This window comes from Ambystoma mexicanum, chromosome 7q (assembly GCF_040938575.1).
Source record: "Ambystoma mexicanum isolate Mex_15411 chromosome 7q, UKY_AmexF1_1, whole genome shotgun sequence".
Lineage (NCBI taxonomy): Eukaryota > Metazoa > Chordata > Amphibia > Caudata > Ambystomatidae > Ambystoma > Ambystoma mexicanum.
Genome location: NC_090941.1, coordinates 297,639,052 through 297,663,394, shown reverse-complemented (window position 1 = coordinate 297,663,394; position 24,343 = coordinate 297,639,052). Strand labels below are relative to the sequence as shown.

General features: G+C 43.1%; 1 protein-coding gene across 1 annotated transcript in view; it reads right to left on the bottom strand.

Annotated features, from left to right (window-relative positions):
* Positions 1–14,039: 14,039 nt before the first annotated feature.
* EDNRB (endothelin receptor type B) overlaps positions 14,040–24,343 on the bottom strand; it is a 213,607-nt gene continuing 203,303 nt past the window's right edge. Inside the window, exon 8 of the mRNA XM_069639147.1 lies at positions 14,040–17,250. Within this exon, the coding sequence (XP_069495248.1) occupies positions 17,119–17,250 (132 nt within the window). The 3' untranslated portion in view covers positions 14,040–17,118. The remainder of the gene's footprint in view (positions 17,251–24,343) is intronic.

Sequence of the window (24,343 nt, the reverse complement as noted above, 5' to 3'; positions counted from 1 at the left end):
CACAACTGAAAAGGGATGCCTATTACAACCAATACTGTCTCCAGCATGCGATCTAGATTCTGACCTATGGTGGTCAGCCCTATGCGACAATCCAAATAGGAAAACTACTAAAGCCTTAGGGATTTTTCTTGAATCACTGCTAAAGAAACTTGAAATGGTGCAAAAACATAACGGACAAAATTTGGTTAACACACAGCCAAACCTGGATCAAATCTGATGCAGAACTAAGAAAGAAACAAAACAATATGTTTGGCTTGTGTATGTGGATGAGGGAAAAATGTGTTTATAAGCAAAAGTTTGTATTTTTTTACGCTGAAAGCTTTAAATAAAAAAATAAAAAAATTCTACATTAGTCACCTTTATACAAATCACACATAAAGATGCCATATTTTATGTAGCATCTTTTCATCAAAATCTCGCAGCTGTATTATCTGGTACAAACTTTCTACAGAATTTTGTCCTCTTCGCTATGAACACAAATTCCAAATTTTATGCAACTTTTCATAAATGTGTGTGTTTAACATAGGAATGTGTGTGTAATTTTTCACAATTCTAGGGTTCATACATTTTGCATAAAACCACATATCTTGCCATTCCTGTTCAGAACATGTTACACGGTTCTGCCGCCTCTTCAAACGTGTAGCCAGAAATTAGATTAACACATATGTCTTTGGTATATTTTTCACCACTTTGAATAACCAGTTATGAGTCTTTTAAAAATTGTTATTTGTTCATTCTGAACAGCAGATGGTCGCTTGGCTCCGCCCCTTTGTCTCTCCTGGGAGTTCAGTTCATGGGGGAAGCTCCTTCCAGGAGAGTTTATGACTACCTTCACACCTCCGCTTCCTGGGCTGAAAGGCTTGTCATTGTTCCCTCTCTTTCTATAGACAAGAGTCTGGGCTAACCAGCAATTAACACCTCCCTGTGAGTTTCTGCTGAGAGGAAGGCCCTCCTTCTAGGAGAAAAAACTGCTTTTCCAGTTCTTGCAGCTTCAGCCAGACTAATTAACTTTTAAATCCAGCAAAATCAAATTTGTTGCATCAAACATACATGCATTATTTTCTTAGCCTTAAAGTCTGTGGGATCAAAAACACAACTAAGATCTGTATTTCTTTTTGGCAACAATCCTTTTACTGTTTGCTAATCCAGCAGACTTTTAGTTTTAGATCCCTTTAAAATGTCATCAGTAACTCCTCTGACAGATGTCATTCAGGTGGCCCAGGGTACTGCACCCAGATTTTGACAGAGGCTGTCAGTTTTCAGACTTTATATGTTTCACAATGTTTCATTTGATACATGAATTTTAGCACCAGGCAAGATTTTGAATGTGTAGAAGTGTTGTGTATGGGCATTTAAGAGTTTTTAGCAACAAAGCAAATATCATTTGTCAGCACATTTTGGGGATTTCTTTTGCAAAGTGCTGCTTCTCCCTATGCACTATGTTTGCTGGTCATGGAGTCCACTGGCACATTTCTGCAGGGTGTGCTCTATTCCACCGCACATGCACCATGGGGGGCGGGTTGTGCATCCCTCTTTTTGTGTGCTGAAGCACACGGTTTTTGTAGGTTTTTGGCGCGCCCAAGGGTTTTGCTGCCATTGTTGCTGTTTCTTTCCCAATAACTGGCAGGATGATGCCGCATAGCATAGCGGAGTGGGTCAATACATCCCACACCATTCAGAGATCCCTTTGAGTTTAAAGTGTTATCATTCATATAGCAGAGCCTGTCCATGTTATTTCGTACCATGAAGCCATTGCCTCTGTTCTGAACTAGTTGAAGCTCTTCAGACAGTTCTCAGTTCTTCTTGAAACTCCTCATAGGTTACCAAGCAAGCAGGGCTCATACAGCTTTGTATGGAAGAGTGGGATCGGTCAACATTTTCCTTGTCATTCAAGGATTATGCCATTGGATCACAGGCAACTTACCCTCCTCTGTTGGCCTTAGAGCCATTGCACCCATTTATTCGCCAACCTCGTGGTTTGGGGGATTCCACAAATGGAGTCAGAAAAACTTTCCTCTGGGTAAATTAAGGAGTATGGATATTGATCAGATTCCCCAAAAGTCCAGGGCTTAAGAGGTCTGTCCCTTTTCCAGCCATTTTATGAGCAGATATTCCAAGTGAACTCTCACTGTTGACCAAGCTCAGGTTCTGAGCGTGTTCTTCTTGGTACCCAGGCCTCTGTTCTTTGTCTGGGTGTTTGTGAGCCACCACTCCCAGCACACTTTCTTTCTTGGGGTTATTTTCAATCCAAGTTCAAACTTCTCTTTTCCATTGATCTCTCCATCCTCCTCTTTGGATCTTCATAGTCGACTATGCACAAAATATTGTGAAATGTAGGCTGAGACCTTTGAGATTCATAACATTCTATGAAGTCACCATGGCTATTATTCAGAGTCTGGCCTCCTGTTTTCCTCGAACTACCTCTTAGCTAATCTGGGTCGGGGTATCGACATGCTTACTCTGTTGGTTTGACTGGATCTTCTGTGAACCAAACATTCTCAGAGTGGAAGAATGCAATGTTGTCCCTTTTATTCATCGAGAGTAGTTGGTCCAAAAGCAGTAGAGAGGTGGTAATTGAGGAAGTAAAGTGGGAGGTCAGCAACCTAGTATAGGGGGGTGACAAAGCCCTTTTTCATTCGCTTGGAAATGGGGAAAAGCAAACCCAGTTGGCTATATGGGAAAGCTGAAGAGAAGCTCTAATACCTATAAATAATGAAGGTGAACCAGCGACAACTGCAGGAACTATAAGATGAACTGGAACTGGTCACATCTCACCAGAAATCAGCGGCAAGAAGGAATGAAGATAAAGAGAGTTCACTTGAAACTACAAATGACAGGTAGTCACGCTGAATTTTGTGAACTTTAAAAGGCAGCCCAGGATGTTGAGAAAAGACTATCATGACACATTTCGGGTTCATTTTTATAAAAAGTGTACATTGCATTGTTAAGCAACTTCAATTCAGTACTCCAACTAAGTCAGTGCCTAGTCTGGGATGCCCAAGGGAAGCCCTTATTTATATATTTTTATGACAAGTTCATAGATCTGGATGATAAACCCTTGTATAACACCCCTCTCTTTGAATCCCCCTGACCTCACTGAGCCAAGAAGTAGGTTTGTTTTGCAAATTAAAAGATTTATTTTACAAATTAAACAATATATATATATGTCACACTTTTATAAATAAATTAATATTTGATAGCACACCTATGAATATGACAGTGATCAACAATGGATAATATTACAGTAGCACACTTTTTTAATTACTTAGGAGTTGGTATAGAGAGGATAAAGTAGCTGAGAATGCTTTTATGGGTTCAAGGAAATACAATGATGGAAAAGAATGCAGCACAGAAATAACTGAGATGGTTTCCACAAGAGATAATATGATCACTTTTTCTTTTGACAATTCACTCCCCCCCATGCAATATAAGGAGATGGAAGGAGAGCACACAATTTTCCGGAATACAATCAAATGGAATACCAATTCAGTTCCCCCCTAGCAAGCATAGAGCAACAGGGATGATTTTAAAACACAGGCAAAAATACTTTAAATGTGATTTGCAAAGAAGTGAAAATATGCTAAAAATGATTTTAATTCCCTATAGAAGATTCAGGGTAGGTGATAGCTACTTTGATTGGTTCAGGTCAACACTATCAGTGATTCATGAGGCATTATCAGGTTGAAAACGGATTTCAGCAGTTGCAAGCAAAGGACAGCGATTTTGACAGGTGGAGAAATTGGATTCAAATTGCAGTTTGTTGCATTTTTTCCAAGTGCGTCAAGCGCGATAACAGAAAAACTATAAGGAGTAGAAAGTTGATGCTTGTTGGAAAACTGAGGAGCTTAGCTTTAAAATGAAAGTTAAATCTCATTCCTAGCACACGCGGTTCAAAAGATACAGACGATTTTGTGGAGGTAGATTCTCAAAATTAAAGTAAAGCTCAGAATGACAAATGACACTTTCCCAGCTTTGAAATCACCGAATGAACACGCGGTTTCTATCATGCAGTTCTAAATAGGTGGAAATGGTTTGAATTAGATTATTTTAAACTAAGAGATTGGTTTTGCACAGTTCTGGCTGAGTACTCACACTATAAATTTGAAATAGGCTGTTAAGGTCTGGTCAGGTTTGGACTGGACTGCTGGCGGGTGGTTCTGAAGTCACAGCTATCTGGTCTGGGTCTGGCACTTGGCACTGCACGGTGGTCTGGTCTGGGTCTTCTGGAACTGCGGTTCTAGATACAGCTCTGCTTTCTGGGTCCGGAGATGGTTCTGGCACAGGGTTCTACCAGAATCAAACAGCTTGCCCAGCTGTTGAATAGTTTGCAAAAGATTTTGAGGCCTGCTGAGAAGGATTCAGCTTGTGGATTGGCCCCTCTGCTTCAAGTTCTGGAGTCTGAATTCTAAGTTCTGGTCTCTGGATCTGTCTGGATTTGAAGTCTGGAGTCTCCCGGCAAAGCGCTTCGCAAGAAATCAGTTTGAAGTGAGAAGTGAGTGTCCCTACCTGGGTTTCAGTGGTCCTTTTTATGTCTTTTGAAAGTGGGTGGGAAGGCTGACTTTCTATGCCCAACCTCTGAAGATCCTGATAGGTTAGCGGATTTTCTGTGCTCTCACTGGAGAACTGAGTTGTGAGTCATCCAGTGTCATTTTTATGGCATACAGAAAGAACACTCCCCTTGTCACTTTGCACACAAATCTATTTTTGATCCAAATGCATATTTATCTATGTACAATTTTTCTAATATTATATGTCCAGTTAACATATTTTCTGTAGCACCACACCATCCGATCCCTGTCTTTGTAAGATGTTGTGTCCACTTCTGACAGAATTCTGCCCTTTTCATCCAGAACACAACCTTTAAACTTTTCCAGAATTTACACAAATGTGCGCAAGGAACATGGGCACCAGATGATGAACATACAGACACTTGGAGTAACACCCTATTTTCCGCTACTACTCCCCAGAACATACCACAGAGTCCTAACACCTCTTAAAATGTGCACAGAAAAATCACAGGAATAATGATATTATTTACATAATTTTGACACTTCCGTACTATGAATCATCCATCTTTTTAAAATTATGCTCTGCCCCAGAGGAGTGTGGTTTAGGTTCCAAAGCACAATGGGGAATTTCTGTCTGTCCCCGCCTCCAAGCTCAGCTGGCTCACAGAGGCAGCACCCCTCCCATTTCCTTCCGGGAGGAAGCCATTTACGACCCCCTGATTTAGCATTTGCCTGAGCCAAGGAAAGTTCATTGTTCTGTTTCCTGCAGTCTCAGGTGCCCCTCCCCTCATTCAATCAGAGAGGTGTAATCTCCTTTTGGTGGGGGCAGGAGAAGACAGGCCAGGCCTGTGAATGCAGTTGCTGGGCAAGTTTCAACTCCTGTCGGGGGTAGTTGCCGGGCAGAATTCAATCTCTTTAAGCCAGGCTTCAGCCAAATGTCACTTTTGTTCCAGTTTTTCTTCATTCAAATCAAACTTACAATTTTTACACATGCAGCTAGAAAGCTGATTCTAAGTTCAAAACTATGGCATTCAAACAGTTGCAACCTATGTGACACTCAAAAGTAGGTCACTCATTTATTTTAAACATTTCGATTTTAGTGGTTTTAAATCCAATTTCACTTAAGCTGCTGACATCCACAGCTCAGCCAGTTTTGTTATGAACATTGTTTTAGGCTCTTCATCTTTCCAGATTTTGTATGCACACAAGACTACATTCTGCCAAATGTCTGCTGGTGTTCAGTGAGATTTTTGAACATCTTGCAATGTTTGAAATAGGCATTTTGAGCTTGCATTTCAGAGAAACAAATCTGATTTCAAAGCGCTTTTTGAGCTAACAGGCACTGCTGTTTTTCGTTTGGCACCACGTTTCACACATGGCGCTTCTGGCCCATCACGCTCGCACTGGTGGGTGGCAGGTCAGGCGACCATTTTGGTGTGCGCAAAACTGCGCGATTTTCCTGGATTCTGGCGCAAATGTGGGCTTTTCGGCCATCTTGGATTTTCTAAGCCCACAGGACCAAATGTAGCAGCATAATAACTGGAACGTGGGTCAAGACACCTGACAGCATGCAGTGCATCACCACCACCATTAGCACATACATGATCTTGGGTCCCTTGCATGCAATTTTAAAATGTAGCAAACTGTAGTGCAAAAGTGAAGAGTCAAATCAGGTGAAATTGCCTCTACTCACTGGTTTTACACTAAGTTTGTAAAAATTATAAATGCTGCGTTAAAGTTATGCTATTCCGACATCATTTGTAGTGGAGCCAAATGGAATCTGCCTGATTTTAGCAGGTACTATATGAAGGTGGAATCAATAAGGATCCATTGATTTTCTGCCCGTGCTAATGCAGGCATAACATAAAGTGCACTTTGAGGACTTAGGAGAAAAGCTAGATGGAAATACGAATTCCTCTTTGATCCCCTTCTCCACATTCAAACAGATTGAAAAATGTATTACGCCATGCTTTTACGCCTTTGTCTACCACTCTTCTGATTATGAAATAGCCCACTTAGTGTTTTCAGTTTGACCCAGAAGAGAGCCCTTGCACATTGAATAAAATCTGTTTAAACCTATAAATACCCTAAAAAAGATTGTAGCCTCCTGTGCAAATTCCTTCAATGTGGGAAGCAAAGTGTTAACAAAAACATATCTTTGCCAGTATTAGGGCATAAACGTCAGCCAAGGTTATCTCTATTCCTCACATGAGCCCCTTGATAAGGATATACCCACCATCCCTATCCAGCATTTGTAAATCTTCCCGAAATGGGAAAAATGTAGTTAAACCCCCTCTCTCTTCTCCCCATATGCTCCACTTTCACAAAGGAAATATGTTGTTGGGGGAAGTACATATATATAGGGCCTCATTCGGGATTTGGTGGTGCAGGAAAAAAATGTTTTCCTTCCTGCACTGACAAATTACACATTTTGGCAGAATTACCGCAGGCAGAATTGCTGAGTGGTAATCCTGCTAATTTCTGGAGGAAAAGTGGAGAATTTAACTGCAGCTTGATGCTTTAGGTAAATCTGCCACTTTTCCTCCAAAAATCGTTAGAATTACCATTCAGTAATTCTGCTGGTGTTAATTCCACCAAACAACCCCAATGGAGTCCTAGAGTCGGTAAATGGGGCTAACATTGGACAAAGTGGCAGTAGCGGTAACCAATTGTGGCTGTATTTTAACATATTTACCACTGAAATACTGCCAAACTCGGAATCAGACCGATAGACATTAGCCTGAACTGGTCAGAGAAGATTAGGCGAGTCTCCTGGATGAAACCTGTGTCAACATATTTGTCCCACAGTAACTGCAGCAGCGTAATCCTCTTGTTAGAGGACTGTGTCCCTTGGACATTCTTTGTTAATATTTTAATGATAATCGTGGGACTATTGGGCTCTTAAGTCAATGCTCACAGAACGAGTTGGGATACTGGGCAGATAATGTATGTGATCCTTATGAAAATCAAGTATGACTAGGTCAATGTTCTAACTGGATTAATTCCTTCATGCCCCACTGCTCTACCCCTCTCCATTAGAGTGCAATGATAGAGATGACCAACGCACATGCACTGGGTTGGAGTAAAGTTCTAGCACATTCCACCGCTTAAAGACCTACGATCATCCTAGTGAATAACCAGACACCTAGTATCCAGCAGTGACAAACGCACACGCACGACCAAGTAGAATTTGATTGAATTCAGAACCTAATTTCAACAGTGTAACTAGCAAAAACAACATTCAAAAACAGCTAAGAAGTATGGGCACCCCGTTTATAATTAAAATTGTTCTTTTGTAACGTGCTTAACACCAACGAGTGGTTTCTAAACGTGAGATCGGGATTAACCTATGTTGCACTGCGTTGTCTTGTTTCCAAGACAAATGCGTTGCCCCTGAGTTATCCTTCCTGCCCAAAAGTAGTATGTAGAAAGCAGAAGTGAATATACAGGCTTCCCTCTGCCTCCTCTTCTCTTCTTCCTCTCTCAACTCTGACTGCCTGTCTGCAATCCAGGAGTGGTGCGCCACCAACGACCTCTGCCTTAATGCCAGTAAGACACACATCCTCCACATTGGCACACCTGCTGCACCTTCTTTCCTGTCACTCTCCAGCCGGCATCTTTTGGCCTTCTGCCCGCTCCCGCTTGCGAGGGTAAGAACCTCGGGGTCATCTTCAACTCCACACTTTCCTTTTCCCCACGCATCTCTGACATCTAAAAAAAGTCCAACTACCAACTGCACCTGCTCAGAGGCATTCTTACTTTCCTCTCCTTCCCCCAGAAGCGCACTGTCTCTAGAGCTCTGGTTCTCTCTAGGCTGGACTATTGCAACAGCCTCTTTCTAAATCTGCCTGCAACCACTCTCTGACCTCTGCAGCTCATCCAGAACAGGACTGCGAGACTTGTCCTTGGGCTCAAGCCCTGGAATTGGATCTCTCCAGCCCTGAAATCTCTTTATTGGTTCCCAGCGGCTGCAAGGATTACATTCAAGACCCTTTGCATTGTCCACAAGGCTTTCTGGGACTTTGGTCCACAATACCTTCAACTCTCCCTCCGTAAATACCTTCCTACTCAAGCTCTTTGCTCTTCCACTTCCAAATCCCTCAGGGTCAGTCACTTCTCCAAGCAACTAGTTGGGGGTATATCTTTTCCCTCGGCTGGGGACTCCCTCTGGAACAGCCTCCCTGCCTCTCTAAAACTCAAGGAGAACCATCTTCGGTTCCGGAAGAACCTAAAGACCTTCCTCTTTGCTTCTGCCTTCACTCTTCCTCTCCCCTGCTGATCTGTCTGCTGAGGCACTGGGCACCTGGTTACCCTCTGATTTTGGTCCTATATCCCTGCCCACCCGCCACCCACCCGCACTGCCTCCTGGCAACCCCTGCACTCGGGCCTGTATCTGCTACCCTACAGTCCCCTTCCTGCACTCATTGACACCCGTTGTCTAGACCTTATTATTGCACTTACCGCCTACTGGCCGCACTACCTGTCATTGTTTTATTTCATGTTCAGCACTTTCCACTCCTCTCCTGCCCCTCGCACTTTCTCCCTTCCCTCCCCCCTGCACTTGCACATTCTCAATGTCACTTGGCCTAGTATGATCACTGTTCTGTCCTCCCTTGTACCCCTCCCTTGCCTCGTCGCGCTCTGAAACACTTGTGTATGAGTGCGATAAAAATACAATATCATATCATATCATAACCAGATAATCAAGCTAACAATGTTTGCAAAGTTCAGCCAGGATCATTTTCACTCAGGTGCTATCAGGTTCTCTTGGCCCACCTCTTTGGTTTTCCATGACCAATCATTTCTACAATCACATCACTAGGCCAGCATCTAATCGTCACTCATCAGAAACATCTCCAGCATCATCAATGCTGCCAATGGATCAGTAACAGGTGAGATCCCTTTCCACACCAAAGCCAGGCTGAATGCATACATCTGTCTACAACAAGGTCTTTTTGTACCTTTTAAAACATTGTTGGAGAGTCATCTGGAATACTTCTTCATAAATCATCAGTGACTGGCCCTGAGACAAAACTGTGCCCTTCTCCCTGCTGCCCTTAGGATTAGTTTCAACCAGAAAGCAGTGGAACTTGTGCAGGGCTTCTTTTGTGCCTTTGGGATAGCTCTCCCTGTGCAGGCCCACACTAGGAGTTCAGACAATAGCTATACCCTGTGCAGAAAGAGTTACGCTCCTTTGTGAAAGCAGACCAAAAAAGAAACCCCTCAGGCCAATGCCTTAGGTCAGTTTCCCAAAGCACTTTACCCACTGGTTGTCCCTCATATTTTCCAAGTGTCCACAATGATAAAGCACCACTTTAGATATTTCTTCTGTGCCCCACAGACTATTGTTGGTTTCATTATAACCCCCCGGGAGAGTTTGTAGGTTTTTCTAAGTGGTGTCCTTTCTGGTCCCCACCGCTACAAGGTCACCTACATCGTTTAGAGCAATTTAGTAATCTCATTGGGTATTCCTGGGATATCTTACCTAAGCTCAACCTCTAGGTTCTTCCTGAGTTGTTCTGGACATTGTATTACGTTATGCTATGTGAGTGGTATTGTTCCTTTCAGGCACTATCCAATGTCTTCCTTTCATTTGTCACTTGCTGAATCACCTGGTGCAGACCCCAGAGTGTACTGGGAGAGGTAGAGGATTAGTGGGCACATGGACCTTGGGCAGAATTCCTTATAGGACATGCATGTGCATCTCATAGATGATGACTAGGAGCAGGGAACCAACCTCTTGACCAGCACAAGACTGCTACCCCTGGACCCTAAAGGCCCCTGTACAGTGTGCTCAAACTTGGTGGGGGTTGTAAGTTGCAGTGATCACCTCCTATTTCCCAAATGATGACAGAGGCAAGTTAGTTCAGCAAAAGACTGAAAGGTACAAACTGATAAATATCCCCTCTCTGGACACCAGGGCCATCTCATTGTCCAACCTACTATAGAAGACATGGAAAAATGCAGGGAAGGAGTCTTCACTTGAAAGAGCTTACCACCAGTAAGCCTGCACTTCTAAAGGATGAGGCATTTCCAATGTGTTTTGACCTCACCCATGGTACACGGGACTCCTCTCCCTCACTTGGGGTCCTGAGTCAGTCAGCAATCATTAATTTTAAAACATGCCTTCTTCTTTGGTCTGCCACTCCCTGGGCCACATAGGTCACCTCAGAAGTAGACTCTTCCTCAACTCCCACACATGGAGAGAAATTCAGTCTCGTCTAAAAGTAAGCTTCCATGGCATAGAGCAAGCTCCCACACATTTTTCCACAGAAATGGAGACGACTCAGGACAGGGATGGTCCCACATGTGTCTGGCCACATTCATTCTGGGTAGCCCGTTACCCATATTACCTCTGCCACATTAGCAGCACAGGTATTTACAGTGCTGTATAATCATTGCAAGTATTCACTGTGCTGCATTAGCATTGTGGGCAGTGGTAGTGAGGTGAGTAGCGGGTGTGACAGAGGTGAGGCAGAAATGGGAGGTGGCAAGGTGGTGAAAATCAGGGCATGAGACAGATGGAAAGAGGCAGAGAAAGCAGAGAAGGGGAGAATCAAATAGAGAGATACAGGTGATGAGTGTAGGGTGCAGGAGAGGGGTTGGGTTTAAAGGCGGACCCCTTTTAAAGTGACAGTGAAGTAGAAGAGTAGTTAGTGAAGGGGTTGCCATTTTGAAGTGGGACAACAGTGTGGAGGAATAGCCCCGCCAAAGAAAAGGAACTGCAGCATGACAAAGATCCACACAGGAAAGAATGATTTGACAGGGACATGGAACCAAGTGGTCGACTCACCTGCAATCCACCATGTTAGGGGATTCTGTCCTCTTATCTTTATTTATTGTGGGGCACCTCAGATGTCAGTGCTCCAGTCCACAGGACCCGTGTCTCCACAGAAATACAGTGAGAGTGGTGCAGGGCAGGAGCTCTTGGTCCCCTGCTCAGATCAGGCTTTTTTAGGGCTTAGTCTCCTGAGTTACACTTTTCAGTCCTCTATTTTGGGAAAAGATGCCTGCAAGGCCCAATGCCTTCAATCCCCTTTGTGCATGCTCTGCCAGTGTTCACTTCAATGGGGTTTGAGGTCTTTCCCCCACTCTGTCAGTGAGCCTAGCCAGGCTGATTCACGTAGCTCTGATTAAAGCGATCATCTATTTTATTTTTATTTTTTACATTTGTATAGCGCACAGACAGCCCAGGGGCATTGTGGCGCTGTTACTTGTAGGAAAAACTTAGTTACAGTGTGGACAGAGTTGAAACATTTCATAGCATGGCTATTATACATAGTATACATTGAAGGTCATTAGTACAGTAAACTAGTTGCAGTAGTGGAACATTCGCAGTATCCCTGAGGAAGGGGAAAGTAATTATATCAGCAAGTAGGGTTGATCAGGCGAACAAGTTAGTTTTCATAGCCTTGCGGAAGGCAATGAGTGATGATTCGGCTCGCAGGATAGTGAGGAGGGCGTTCCAGTGTAGAGAGGCAAGGTAGGGGAAGCTGGCACCACCTGCTCTGGCTCTTTTTACCCTGGGTAAAGAGGGCATATTGGCATAGGGTGTTCTGATGGGTCTTGTGGAGGAGGCGAGGTGGATTCTTTGTGACAGATAGGCTGGTGCGGAGGGGTGGATGCATTTGTGGATGAGGGTCAGGGCTTTGAGGATAATGCTCTCCTTTATGGGGAGCCAGTGGGATGCTTTTCTGGCGTGAGTGATGTGTTCTCTTTTAGAGATACCTTGTGCTGCACGCAGTGCACTATTCTGAATTACTTGCAGTTTCTCAAGACTTTTGATGGAGGTCCCTAGGAAGAGAACATTGCAGTGGTCCAGCCGGCATCCTGTGATGGCTCTGGCTATGTTGGTGCAGATGTCTTTGGAGGGAAAGGGCCTGGCTGCGTTGAGAAGTTTTGCCTGAGAGGCAGCAGAGGAGGCGATTGCATTTACTTGCCTAGTCATAGATAGATTTGAATCTAGATAGACACCTAAAGTGTTTACTGTGTCAGATACTGGAATTCTGATGGAGTCAATGGTGAAGTGACTAAACTGGGCGTCCAGTTTTTTGAGGGTGTCAGGGGATCCTACAAGTAGGAGTTCAGTTTTGTCCGAGTTGAGGCAAAGACCATTGACAGCCATCCATGTTTGGATGGTATTGTATATGTTATTGAGAGTTGTGGAGTTGGTGTCATAGTTCCCTGAGAGTGTGAGAAGGATCTGCGTGTCGTCCACATAGCTGGTTTAAGAGATGCCCATGGCGTCAAGGATGAGAAAGAGGGGGCGAGTAAAGATGTTGTAGAGGGTAGGGTACAGGCAAGAGCCTTGAGGTACTCCAGATAACATGATGGTGGGTGAGGCAATGGTTAGATCAGAGAAGACCTGCATGGTCCTTCCTTGTAGGAATGAAGTGATCCATGTGGTGGTTCCTGGTGAGAAGTTGGCCGTTGAGGTGAGGTGATGGCATAGGACGTCATGATCTACCAGGTCGAATGCAGCAGAGAGATTGAGCAGAAGAAGCAGGATTGGTTTGCCTTGGTCTCTTGTGTCGTCCATCTGGTTTTTAAGGTTGAGTAGGGCGGTCTCTGTCCCATGTTTAGGATGAAAGCCGGGACGTCTCAGACTCAGGAGTTTGTTCTCTTTGAGGAAATGCTGAACTTGCAGGTATGCTGCTTTTTCCAGAATCTTAAGTAAAAACGGAACAGTGGTAATGGGTCTGTAGTTGTTGGGTGTGATGGGTTCAAGTGTAGGTTTTGTTATGAGAGGCCGGACCCATGCTTCCTTGAGGCGTGACGGGACTTTGCCTGTGGAGAAGGAAGCATTGACAAAGGCTGTTAGGAATGGAGCGAGGGTGTCAGCACAGTCCTTGATAAAAGCGGCAGGGCAGAGGTTGCCTTTACAATTGGATGGCTTGATACCTTTCATGAGGCTAATCATGTCTTTCTCCTGCATGGCTTTGAATGAGAAGGTGGGGGAAGCATCTGATGGGGAGGATGGGGTGGGAGTAGGGGGACTGGAGAGCGCAAGTTTGGTGTTCGTAATGTTTGCTTGAGGTGAGATAAGCTTATTACGCATGGCTGTTTGGATGTTATCACACCATGCCTTACCTTTGGCGAAGTTTTGGGGGGTGGGTGTAGGAGTCTCAAGTTCTCTAAATATTGCAAACATTTCTAGGTCTTGCTCCGGCCACACCCCCAACTACTGAACTTTACTGACTTAGATATACAAATGTCATGCATATTAAATGTAATACAATTTTGTATAGTGCTTTATTTAAATCTCAAAGTAAACAAAATGTACATCCTGCACATCAAGTTAATGCAAAAATTGGAGATAAAGAATTCAGCTTTGTGATATTTTTTCCAACTAAAAATGATTTTTAGGCTGAAATACATTATTTTACCACAAAAACCTTTTTATCATTTTAAAAACCACCCATGGATTTTCACAATTTCACGTTACACCTTAACACCACCTGTGCCTTGCACTTTTCCCAGGTACTGTGTATGGTCTAAGGAAATGGAATAATGTAAACAGACAGACAGATCGGGATAGACGTACTAAAATATGTTTATTAAAAATGTTACTTGTTGATAAGATGGTACAGAAGAATCTTCGGGGATTAATGTCTCACTCTAGAACAAAAATATATTTATATTTATATATTTTACAAGACTATACAAAGTTAATAGAAATATTATTCCATGAGTTCAGGCACTTGCATTTTTAATCAAAGACGTTTTACATATAATTTCTGCATACACCTGTAAATCCTTAAATACAAATATAGACACAGACAATATACTTTATATAACATTAGGAAAGTAACACTGATCACTATAATCTTTACTCTGCCAACTGTTTACACGTTTTGAGTAGTATGACTACATTTCACTGAAATAAGTGTAGCCATACATGTCAAAAAAGGCTTGTTTTCATGTGACTAGGTCCCATTTTAAAAGTCTGTTAAACATGTGTATGGTTCATCAAGTACATAGCGTAAACATGACTGGTCCTGTTTCCTGTGATTGGCCAACGCGCTCTATATTGGTCGATGTTAGTGACGGTTTCTGCGTGGCATACGACAAAGAGAAACGCTTATGAAAGTTGGTTGTAGTAGTCAAGAGTAGTAATGTATTTAAGCTTAAATAGACGATAGATCAGGCCAACCTAGATACTTTAACTTCTAGACAATGATCTCTTCATCAGGTTCATAAATCAACGGACCATTCCTGTTGGTCAGAACAATGCCCAGCTGACGCTCTGTGGGACATTTTGGAGCTGTGTGATTTGGCAATGACTGCTACGAACCAGATAGCACAGACAACAATGCTTCTCCCTTTTGAAAATGCTATTTTTTTCATATTTTGGACATTTCTAAGATACTGGATAAACCAAACATCTCCCAGAAACAGGAGACTGGCATGCTAGTACTTCCACAGAAAATATCTCTGTCAGCCGCAGATGTTTGCTTCAACTGCTTCAGGGTGGGGACTTGCGCTCTAAAGGCTTCCATGAGTTGATCTCCACCGTTTCGGTCTTCAGTGAGACTCTTACACATCTAGTTTGCTACTCTGCCTTCTATAATGTTCTTAGCCTTGAAAAATGGAAGGCAGGCAGATTGTACCTGATACCAGAACTAAATGTTCGTTTATGGGCTTTTGTTCAAGAAGTGTGAATATGTGATATAATTAAACATACACACATCCTTGATGGCGCTGAGTCCTGGAGTCTCTTCTATTTTACACTGTTTATGGTGACGGTTAGGCTTAACTACCGTCCGGATACAGTGACCTGCGACATCCTTGATCCTATCCTGTGCTTGAAGACACAGCATTATATGGCCCAGTACTGATATTTATGTAAGGGATTGTGAGGTGTCGCCCTACAGAGCAACTTTTTCTAAAGCCATTCTCTTCAGAACTAAATGGCATTTTGTTGCCATGGAAATCATTCACTTTCTACATATTAAACATGGACCGTTTTGATACTTTCGAAGAATTCCACATTTTTAGACAGGGGATTGCATGATTTCCTTTCTCAACATGTTTTCTGTAAGGTCACAATAACTCTGCAGTGGATCCGGTATGAAATTGTCTGAATGTATATAACGCTGACAAATAATTGAAACATTCCACTTTACAGAAAAGTATCAGATTGAAACAAAATTAAGGCACAATTATTTAAAGTCATAGAAAACTTAATGATTTAGATAATTTTGTATGACAAATGAGGACCATGCTTGCAAACTGACCAATCCAACAGATCGTTTCCATATTGTACAATAAATGCATGCCCTTGATATGTGTTAGCAATTCTTACAAGTCAGTGTTGCCTATTTAGGCTTCATCTTGGGACATCCATGACCAAATTTAACTTTTGACATGTTGTGATATCTTAGTAACGGTTTGTTATATTATATTGTGTTCGGTTCCTTGCATTGCATGTTTCAAAAAGATACAATAGACCACATGTCTACAAAAGTGTGTATTGCTCCTGGCAATACACATTAGGTTTAATGGAGCTTAAATTAAAACTTCATTTTTAACAACTCATTCAATGGGGGCCTGCCCGGATCAGAATATCTTTCAATTTTATTTTTATTTTTAGGGCACACAGATTTCTGTTGCACTCTGAAAAGTTAAATTTTGTGATCGCACCCTGATATCAGGATGGGAAGGAGGTCAAACATTTCTACTTTTTAGGGAATCAGGCCATCACTTCTGGGAGACCCTAGATGGCTACCTCAGCCTGTGTTGCCTTAGGATTGTTTTATTTCAGGAATCAGCCAATGTGACCCACACTTATCCTGAGCCCACCCCTTGCCCGCACCTCCAACCTTAATGTGCTTTGCCTTTCCTCTATGAAATCAGAGAACCTCTGTGATGACCTCATTCCATGTCACTTGCACTCTATTGCACCCAGAAAATAGCTGGATTCAATATTTTCCATAGAACTCAACTATCTACTGTGCCTAGTGTTCAATTTAATAATGCCACCGGATTATGGAGGTACAAACAATTTGCAGGGCCTGCGAAACAGGTGGTTGAAAGAGAAATGCCACCACACTCGCCTCTGTGTCTTTAATAGAATCAGGATTTCTCTGTGAGAAACTGGGAAACTCTCAATTCTCAGAGCCTGAGAAAGAATGGGGATGGCCATTGTTTTTATTAAACTCTATATATCACTCAGTTTTCGATGTGTGTGTGAAAGACACTTCGGAAATGTACATCAAAAACGATTTGGACTCCAAGGGAGTTTAATATTATTCTTCCCTACTGTAAGCAATATTCTTTAAACGTGTGACTACATTAACCCTTTAAAGTAGTGAAGAGAGGATATCAGGTGGAGCGGGAAGGACAGTGTCAAGAAGGTGTAAGTGCTTGAAATGAGTGTTCCTGGTGCCCTTTGTTCTTCCTGTAGGCTCTTTCCATCCTTATCCAATGACAACAGCATGCACAGTTCTTTAGTCTGTGGTCAAGACTACATGGAGTGAGCCGGCACAGCACTCGTCTGTGCATAAAAACCAAGCCGCGGCATCTCAGGGACTCAGCTGCTTTAATATCCTTTGTGTGATGAAGAAGAATTAGACGAAGTTGGCATCCTTAAGGCTCGTCCTCCTCACTCCTACGTTGAGCTGTCCTTGTTACTGGAGCGCATATTGTCATATCCATGATCGTTGGCTTTGAATTTCAGGCAAGAATTTTTCTCTTCTGAGGGCAGCATGTGTTTTGACTGGCACCAGCAGCACAGACATGACTGTTGTGAATAAAAACAAAACGAATTTTAATTACACAGACGTATATTAGTCAAAGTATTATGATTGGATACCAGGTGTGAATGATCATTTAGTGCAGCAGCTGAGTTCTGCTTCATTTCAGAAATGTAGGCATGCAAATACGTAATGTGACAAAAACCAAAAAGAAGAAACTATGTTGCACTAACATCTATTTGCAACAATCCTATTTTTGCTGAGACTTTGTGCCACACAAAGGCAAATTAAAACATGACGTATCCAATTATTTCTTCAAATTGTCCTCAGTACTAAACATTCAGCGTTATGCTTTAAAACACAGAACATAATTTAACTTTTCTCTTCAAAAGTGAAATTGGCATAATTATGTTAATGGTTTTGGCTTTTAGGTGGTACTTAAACACCACCTATAGGCAGGAGATAACAGGTGATGAGGGACACACAACCTGGGGATGTTGTTTGTTATTTACACACCCGTTAACTGCCCTTGGACATGCTAATCCTCAGGGCCATTCCCACCCACTACCTGCGCATCCTGCCCCCAAACACTTCTTGGGATCGCCTTGAAATTTCTCTAACAAGCAGTAACTTCAAACTTTGGCCTTCCAGTTAATTGCAAATGTAAATGTGCCACTGGTGTGATAAAAAAAAAAACGTCTTACTGCCTTCATCCACTCTTCCTTAATCTACCCTCTTCCTCTCTCCGGCCCCCTCCAGGGAATCCAGAATAGGTCTGCAAGATTTATTCTTGGTCTCAAGCCCAGGGACCGCATCTCTCCAGTCCTACAATCTGTCCACAGCCTCCCGGTTTCCGCAATAATAAAATTCAAATCCCTCTGCATCATCCATAAGGCTGTCTGGGGCCTGGGACCGTGCTATCTACAACTTGCTCTCACCAAATATTCTCCCTCCAGATCTCTCCAATCCTCTGGCACCAACTCTCTGCTTGTCATGCACTTCTCTAAGCAGAGAGGGGGCAGCCGATCTCTTTTCTCTGCTGGCTCCCTCTTCTGGAACAGCCTCCCCATTCCTCTCCGTCTTGAGCCTGATCTCAAATTCTGCAAACTCCCCCAGGCTTTCCTCTTCTCCTCCTCCTTCCTCCTCTCCCTCCCGTGCTAAACCCTACAGGCGCTGAGATTGGTGGCCTGGGCCCTTATGTGTCCTTCTGGGTTCTGGTCTTCTGTCCAATTGCCTGCAGCCTCCACGCTCCCCCTGCACTTGCCTCACGGCATCCACTGGCCTGTGTTGTCTCATAGGTCTGCACTTTACTGTACTGGCAGGTTACCTCTTTCCTACCAAGTGGTCACTGCCCAGCACTTACCTGCTGCCCTGCAACTTGCTCTCTGGCACGTCCCCCCTCCGTGGAACATCCAGCACTTAACACCCTGCCCTGTCGATACTCGCTCTCTGCACTTGCACGTTCTGAATTTTCACAAGGCCTAATAGGACCGTCTCTGCCTTTGCTCATCATTGTTATTTTATTTGATTGTCTTTTTCTGTTCCTTGTTTCCTCCCCTTTTCCCTGTGGGCTTCTTGAAACGCAATCTCTTTATGTATAAGCGCCTTACAAATGCACAGTAAATAAATAAATACATATCTTTTCCTTGCACTGAAGACTTGTTAAAAACGTTTACAAATCCAACAGTTGTATTTGTGTATAGGTATTAGCCATGCAGTAACATCATATGGCAAAGTAATTAAACCCTTTTCAGATGTTGCCATTTTAGGGCCAGGTAGTGTCGTTATGGCAGTGCCTGGCAAATGCCTATCCCATGCCTACACAAAAGCCAAAGCTTGTGGCTTTTCCAATGCTAGTTTGAGTTATTACAGTTAGGTCCGTTGTCTATGGAGCACCCGTTAACCCCATTCAAGTTCCATTGACCGGAAAAACATATTTACAAGCCAATAATATGCAATTAAAATGACGACAACTGTGGTGTCATCATACATGCTTAGCATGGTGGTAGGGAGTAGGATGCCAAGGGTAGAAGATGAGGAAGGCAGGTTGTTCTTAGCTTCATGTTTTGGAAGCACTGCGTTCAGGTGTGAGAATGTCAGGATTCCCTGACATTGTTTGCAATGATTTTCAATGTGTGACTGTCAATCTTGTGCCGTAGCCCAATCCCTAAGGTAAGGCGGGGTTGTCTCAAAGTGAACGTTTTGGTCCCTGAATTCCATGTGATTAGTTTGGTCTTCAGAACCTTTTCTGAATTACATAAGGTTCTGTAGGGTCCTATGCGCTGGGTCAAATACATTTCCATTAAAAAACTCCCAAATTCTCTCTCGCCAATTGCTTGGGAAAAGCTATCCCTATCAGGGCCGCTAAGATCTCAAATGCCCTGCCCCTGGAGTTTAGGCTAATAAAGGAATACAATATCTTTCATCGGAAACTGAAGACTGCTCTATTCTTTAAGTTCTACATTGAACTAATGCTGTTTCCCTGACGCGCTGGTTCTTCCTGCGCTTTTGTCCTGTGCCTTTATGTTTGTCCACTGTGTTTTTGTTTGTGCGTCCTGGTGGCTGCGGGCTGCGGCGTCCTATAAATCAATAAAAATATATTCCTGCAGGTGGGTGCTCTGAAAAGATTTGCCTGTGTGCTTTCTCTTTCTATTCTCGGAATGAGGGATCAAGGGGGTAAGTGAGCAAGTGAATTAGCCTATTAAACATCAGTTGGTTTAGAAACATTACCCCTGCAGGATATTTGGAATAAATGGGGCAATGCTTGCCTTAATGCATGATTTTCAAATATGTTTCTGCAAAAGCCACGTTTTGGTCCAGGTTTAAAGGAAAGTACTTGGCTTAATGAGGATTCTTGAAGCTCAACTACAGTGTTCAAATCATCCAAGATCTCATGTGGGGTACCTCAGCCATCACCATAATCCCTGATATTCTTTAAAGTTTTATATGACATCATTGGTGCAAATTCGAAGCAGTATGAGGTTAGCATCCACAAGTATCCTGATAATACTCAGATACATGTCGGAATTCAAGACATTTCTGTTGGTGGTCATCATCAGCTTGCTACCCACCTCCTGAACATTTAGATGCCTGACAGTGGAGGTCTTTGATGATGGGCCACTGGACCAGTGCCCTTTTCCATTATACTGGCTGGCATTGTATTTATTCGTATTTTATCTATTTGCATTTCTTAAGCACGAAAACCAAGGCCCTGGCAGTAAACCAGGAAAGCCACAAGATCAGCAACCCTAGAATAGAAACGTTTTAAGAGCCTTTCATATGCGCAGATGATCTGGGGTGTATTGCAAACCCTGAGGAAGAGAGTTACATAAAATTTGGAGTGAGCCCAGAGAAAGAGCATCCTCTGGACTTTGGCCTGTAGAAGCATGGAACTACTTAAAGGTTATGAGAAGCAGATCACAGCCTCCACACAGGGATATAGCCAGTAAGCTTTGACCATAGAAAGACAGGGCCCATGGAGTGGACAGATGTACAATGCACAGGACCTTGAACTTAATCCGGCTTCTGGCCAGGAGCCAATGAAGTTCAGCCAACATCCTAGTGACGCCTAGGGCTAAGCGTGCTACTGAGTTTTGTAAAATCTGGAGTCTCTGGACCAGTGAATCAGGCTGACCAAGGTAGATGCTGTTACAAAAGTCAAGAGAGCCCATGAAAGAGGCAGTGACTCCTGTAAAGTGACATTTAGGAGGCAAAAATGACAGGACTTTCCTCAGCAGTTTCAGCCTAGGAAAACTAGTATTACAGACAGAAGCCACCTGGGCCTCATGCGAACCGGTAGAGAGAAGCTTTATCCCAGGCTTTTCACACAAGCACTAGGGGCTGGATGGAACCGGGCCCAGAGATTCCGGCCAGAAATCTGAAATCCAAAAGAAAAAGGGATTTGTGGAGCAAAGTTTCCTGCCATCCAGCGCCCAATATCAGAAAGGCATGCCTTAGGTTTAGAAGGAGGATCTGAGACTGGGTGGTGGGGGGTCCTGAGACAGAAAACCAGCTGAGTATCGTAGGCATACATATAAAAGTGGATGGCGTAGGATGAGACGAGGTCAGCAAGGGGTCATAAATAAAGATTTTGAAAAAGGGGCGACAGGGAGGACCCGTTGGGGACCTCACAAGAGACAGAGGAAGGGGCAAAGGAAAAAGGAAATAGTGAAACTGTATGTTGGCGCTCTGAGAGAAAAGAGGTAAACCAAGCCAAAGGAGCCTCGACACCCCAGTCTGCTTTAACAGTTGGACATGAATTGCATGATCAATAGTATCAAATGCCACTGAGAGGTCGAGGAGAATCAAACCGCTGATCTCTCTATGATCTTGCAGTTATGCCAAGTCTCCAGGAATTGAAATCGTGACCGTCTCCGTTCCCATGAGTGGTCTAAAACCTGCTTGAAAAGAGTGTAAATGGCCTTTCATCTCTAGAACTCTAGATAGCTGCGGGGTAACAATGGTTTCCATGAGTTTCATGAGATCGGGATGCAGCGAGGTAGGAAGGTAGCTGTCGGGTATTGCAGGGAAAAGTTGGGGCTTTTTTAGAAGAGGAGAAACAATAGCATGTTTTAGATGAACCGGAATGACACCATTAGAGAACGAACAACTAAGAGCTGCGGTGAAGAGCACAGTAACATCCAAAGCAAGAGATTTATAAATGGCTTTAGCAACCATATAATCGATAACAGCATCAAAATGAAATGCTGAAAGTGAACCCATAGAGTGTGTTTCCAGAAAAGGCATTGCAACCGGGACACTAGGCCCGGCAGATAGAATCAAGCTCCTAATCATGGCATTTATATCCAGGAAGAAGGAACTTATCTAATCACAAATTTCCTGAGAGGGGGCAGTGCAGAGAATTGTTTGGCCACTTTGAAGCGCTCCCATTAGGAACAAGTAGCTGAGATAATATGGTCAGCATAGTAGTGTGGTTTATCAACTTTGATAGCTTTCTGGTAGGCAAGAAGAGCTTGCTTATATTTAGCCTTGGACTCAGGGGCGAGGGTGAGATGCCATTTGCATTCAGCATGCCGAGATGCTTGCTTCAGAAGCCTCAAGTCAAGGAAACCAAGGGGCAGATGGTTTGGGACGGCAGATGCCCAACTTCACAGAAGCCAGTGTATCAGCTGTGGCAGCCATTGCTTTGATCGAAGCTGTAGAGGGGGTGGCAGAGCCTTCGCTAGAAGCACTATGCTTAAGTATGTTATGTTTAAGGCATCCAGCTACTTGATCTGGGGTGATCTTAGCCCAGATGCACTGTTTGAGTCTGAGTCTGTAGTTTTAAATTAGAACAGGAAGGTGAAAAAATAAGAACAGGGAGGAGAAAATTATTTGATCATAAAACCGGTATAGGTTTAAAAGTGTCCAGTAACTCCACAGCAGAAAAAATGAGATCCGATGTATTTCCTCTCTTAAGTGGGGGCAGATCATTTTGTGCATGTACATTGAAATCAGTCAGGCCAGATATAAACTTAGAAGCCTGAGCATCATTTACACCATTTACATGCACATTAAAATCCCCCATCCAATAAGGTTAGCATACGACAAGGTAAGATCCTCTGCAACCTGCATGAACTTACTTAAAAAATCATAAGAAATGTATGAAGAAGGGCGATAAGCAAGCAACCAGTGGACAGTATGATAATGTGAAAACTGAATTTGTGTTAACAATAGTTCGCGAGGAAGACCACGAGTGAGGGGAATGACTGTGCATTCCAGGAGGTTAGAGTATATTAACGGCAAGCCGCCTCCTACTGAAGAACATGGTCGATCGGGATGCTTTATATGACACTCCTGGAACCTCCTGAAGCCACTGGATCAAAAGGGCATGGTCTACAGTGTCAAATGCACATGATGAATCCTAAAGCATGAGGAGCCCCATGTCTCCTCGATTTAGCTATTAAAACAAACACTGGAGGTGGAAGGGTGGCCAATATCTTGGATTACACCACCATGGTCATGAAAGATAATAAAGGCATGCTAAATTGAGATTGGCTCGCTACCATACTACCTTTGCTTTCCTCACTTAGATCCTGACCTTAAATGTCCTATTTTTCTTTTTTCATGGAATACTTGGGGTAATCGTCACTACACTCTATCAGGGGACTACTTGATATTAGTGGCCCATTAGGCATCCTTCCACTACAGGAAACGTGGTTGACTGAAACAGGAGATGTTGATGACTGGAGGACCATATACAAAATAGCTAGTTTAATAAGTGTTAAAAATATGTTTGACATCAAATAGATTCCTTTGCAAAACAATCATGTCCTGGCAGGCCTGATCACCAGTATAACAGTTACAGATGAGCAAACTCAGATACTACTTTTTAATATCTATTATCCACTGGGAAGTATATAAAGTGTGGGTATAATTAAAACAAATGAGGAGATTATGTAAAATGGGGATTTTAATATGGAAACTACTTCACTAATGGTTTTGGGAGAGTTTAAGACCAAAATATTGCTAGTATGTAGATGCAGTGACACAGAAGATCTTGACATCTACTGTGACCTACTACTAGGGACACTAAAGCAAGAGGAGTTCAATCCAAAAGGGATACAGTGGTATGGGGCATTAACGCCACTAGGTCGTTGTATGATTAATGCCAGATTTCTCAGTGATAGACCGGGAAATGTTACCAGGGACACATATACGACAGCTTCCGTAATTGATTATATCTTCTTTTCTGTGGAATATTTAAGGTGTATTAAAGATATGTGGGTCCTAAATGCTAGATATGAAAGTGATTATTTTCCCTTGTTACGTACATGGGATTCACTATAATTAATGTAGGATAAGCATGACAAAACTGGTCAAATTGCTCTTTATACAAATGTCAATCAAATAACATGGACATCAAAGAACATTAAGTCCTACGTTAAAGATATTGAACAAATGGGGATGAATTAGCTCAATTGCTCAGGAACTATGCATTAGCTGGCATGAATGTAGATAGCAAGGAAATTAGCATGGTATGCCTGGAATCTCACTCTCTTGTCGCGACATGCAACCAGGACCTCGTGATTCCCATGCTGGCAGCTCCAGCATGTGCATCCACGAGCATGCACTTCACTCAGCAACAAGGTCAACAGCTAAACAACATTCCACAGACAACCTCAATGGATATGAGTCGTC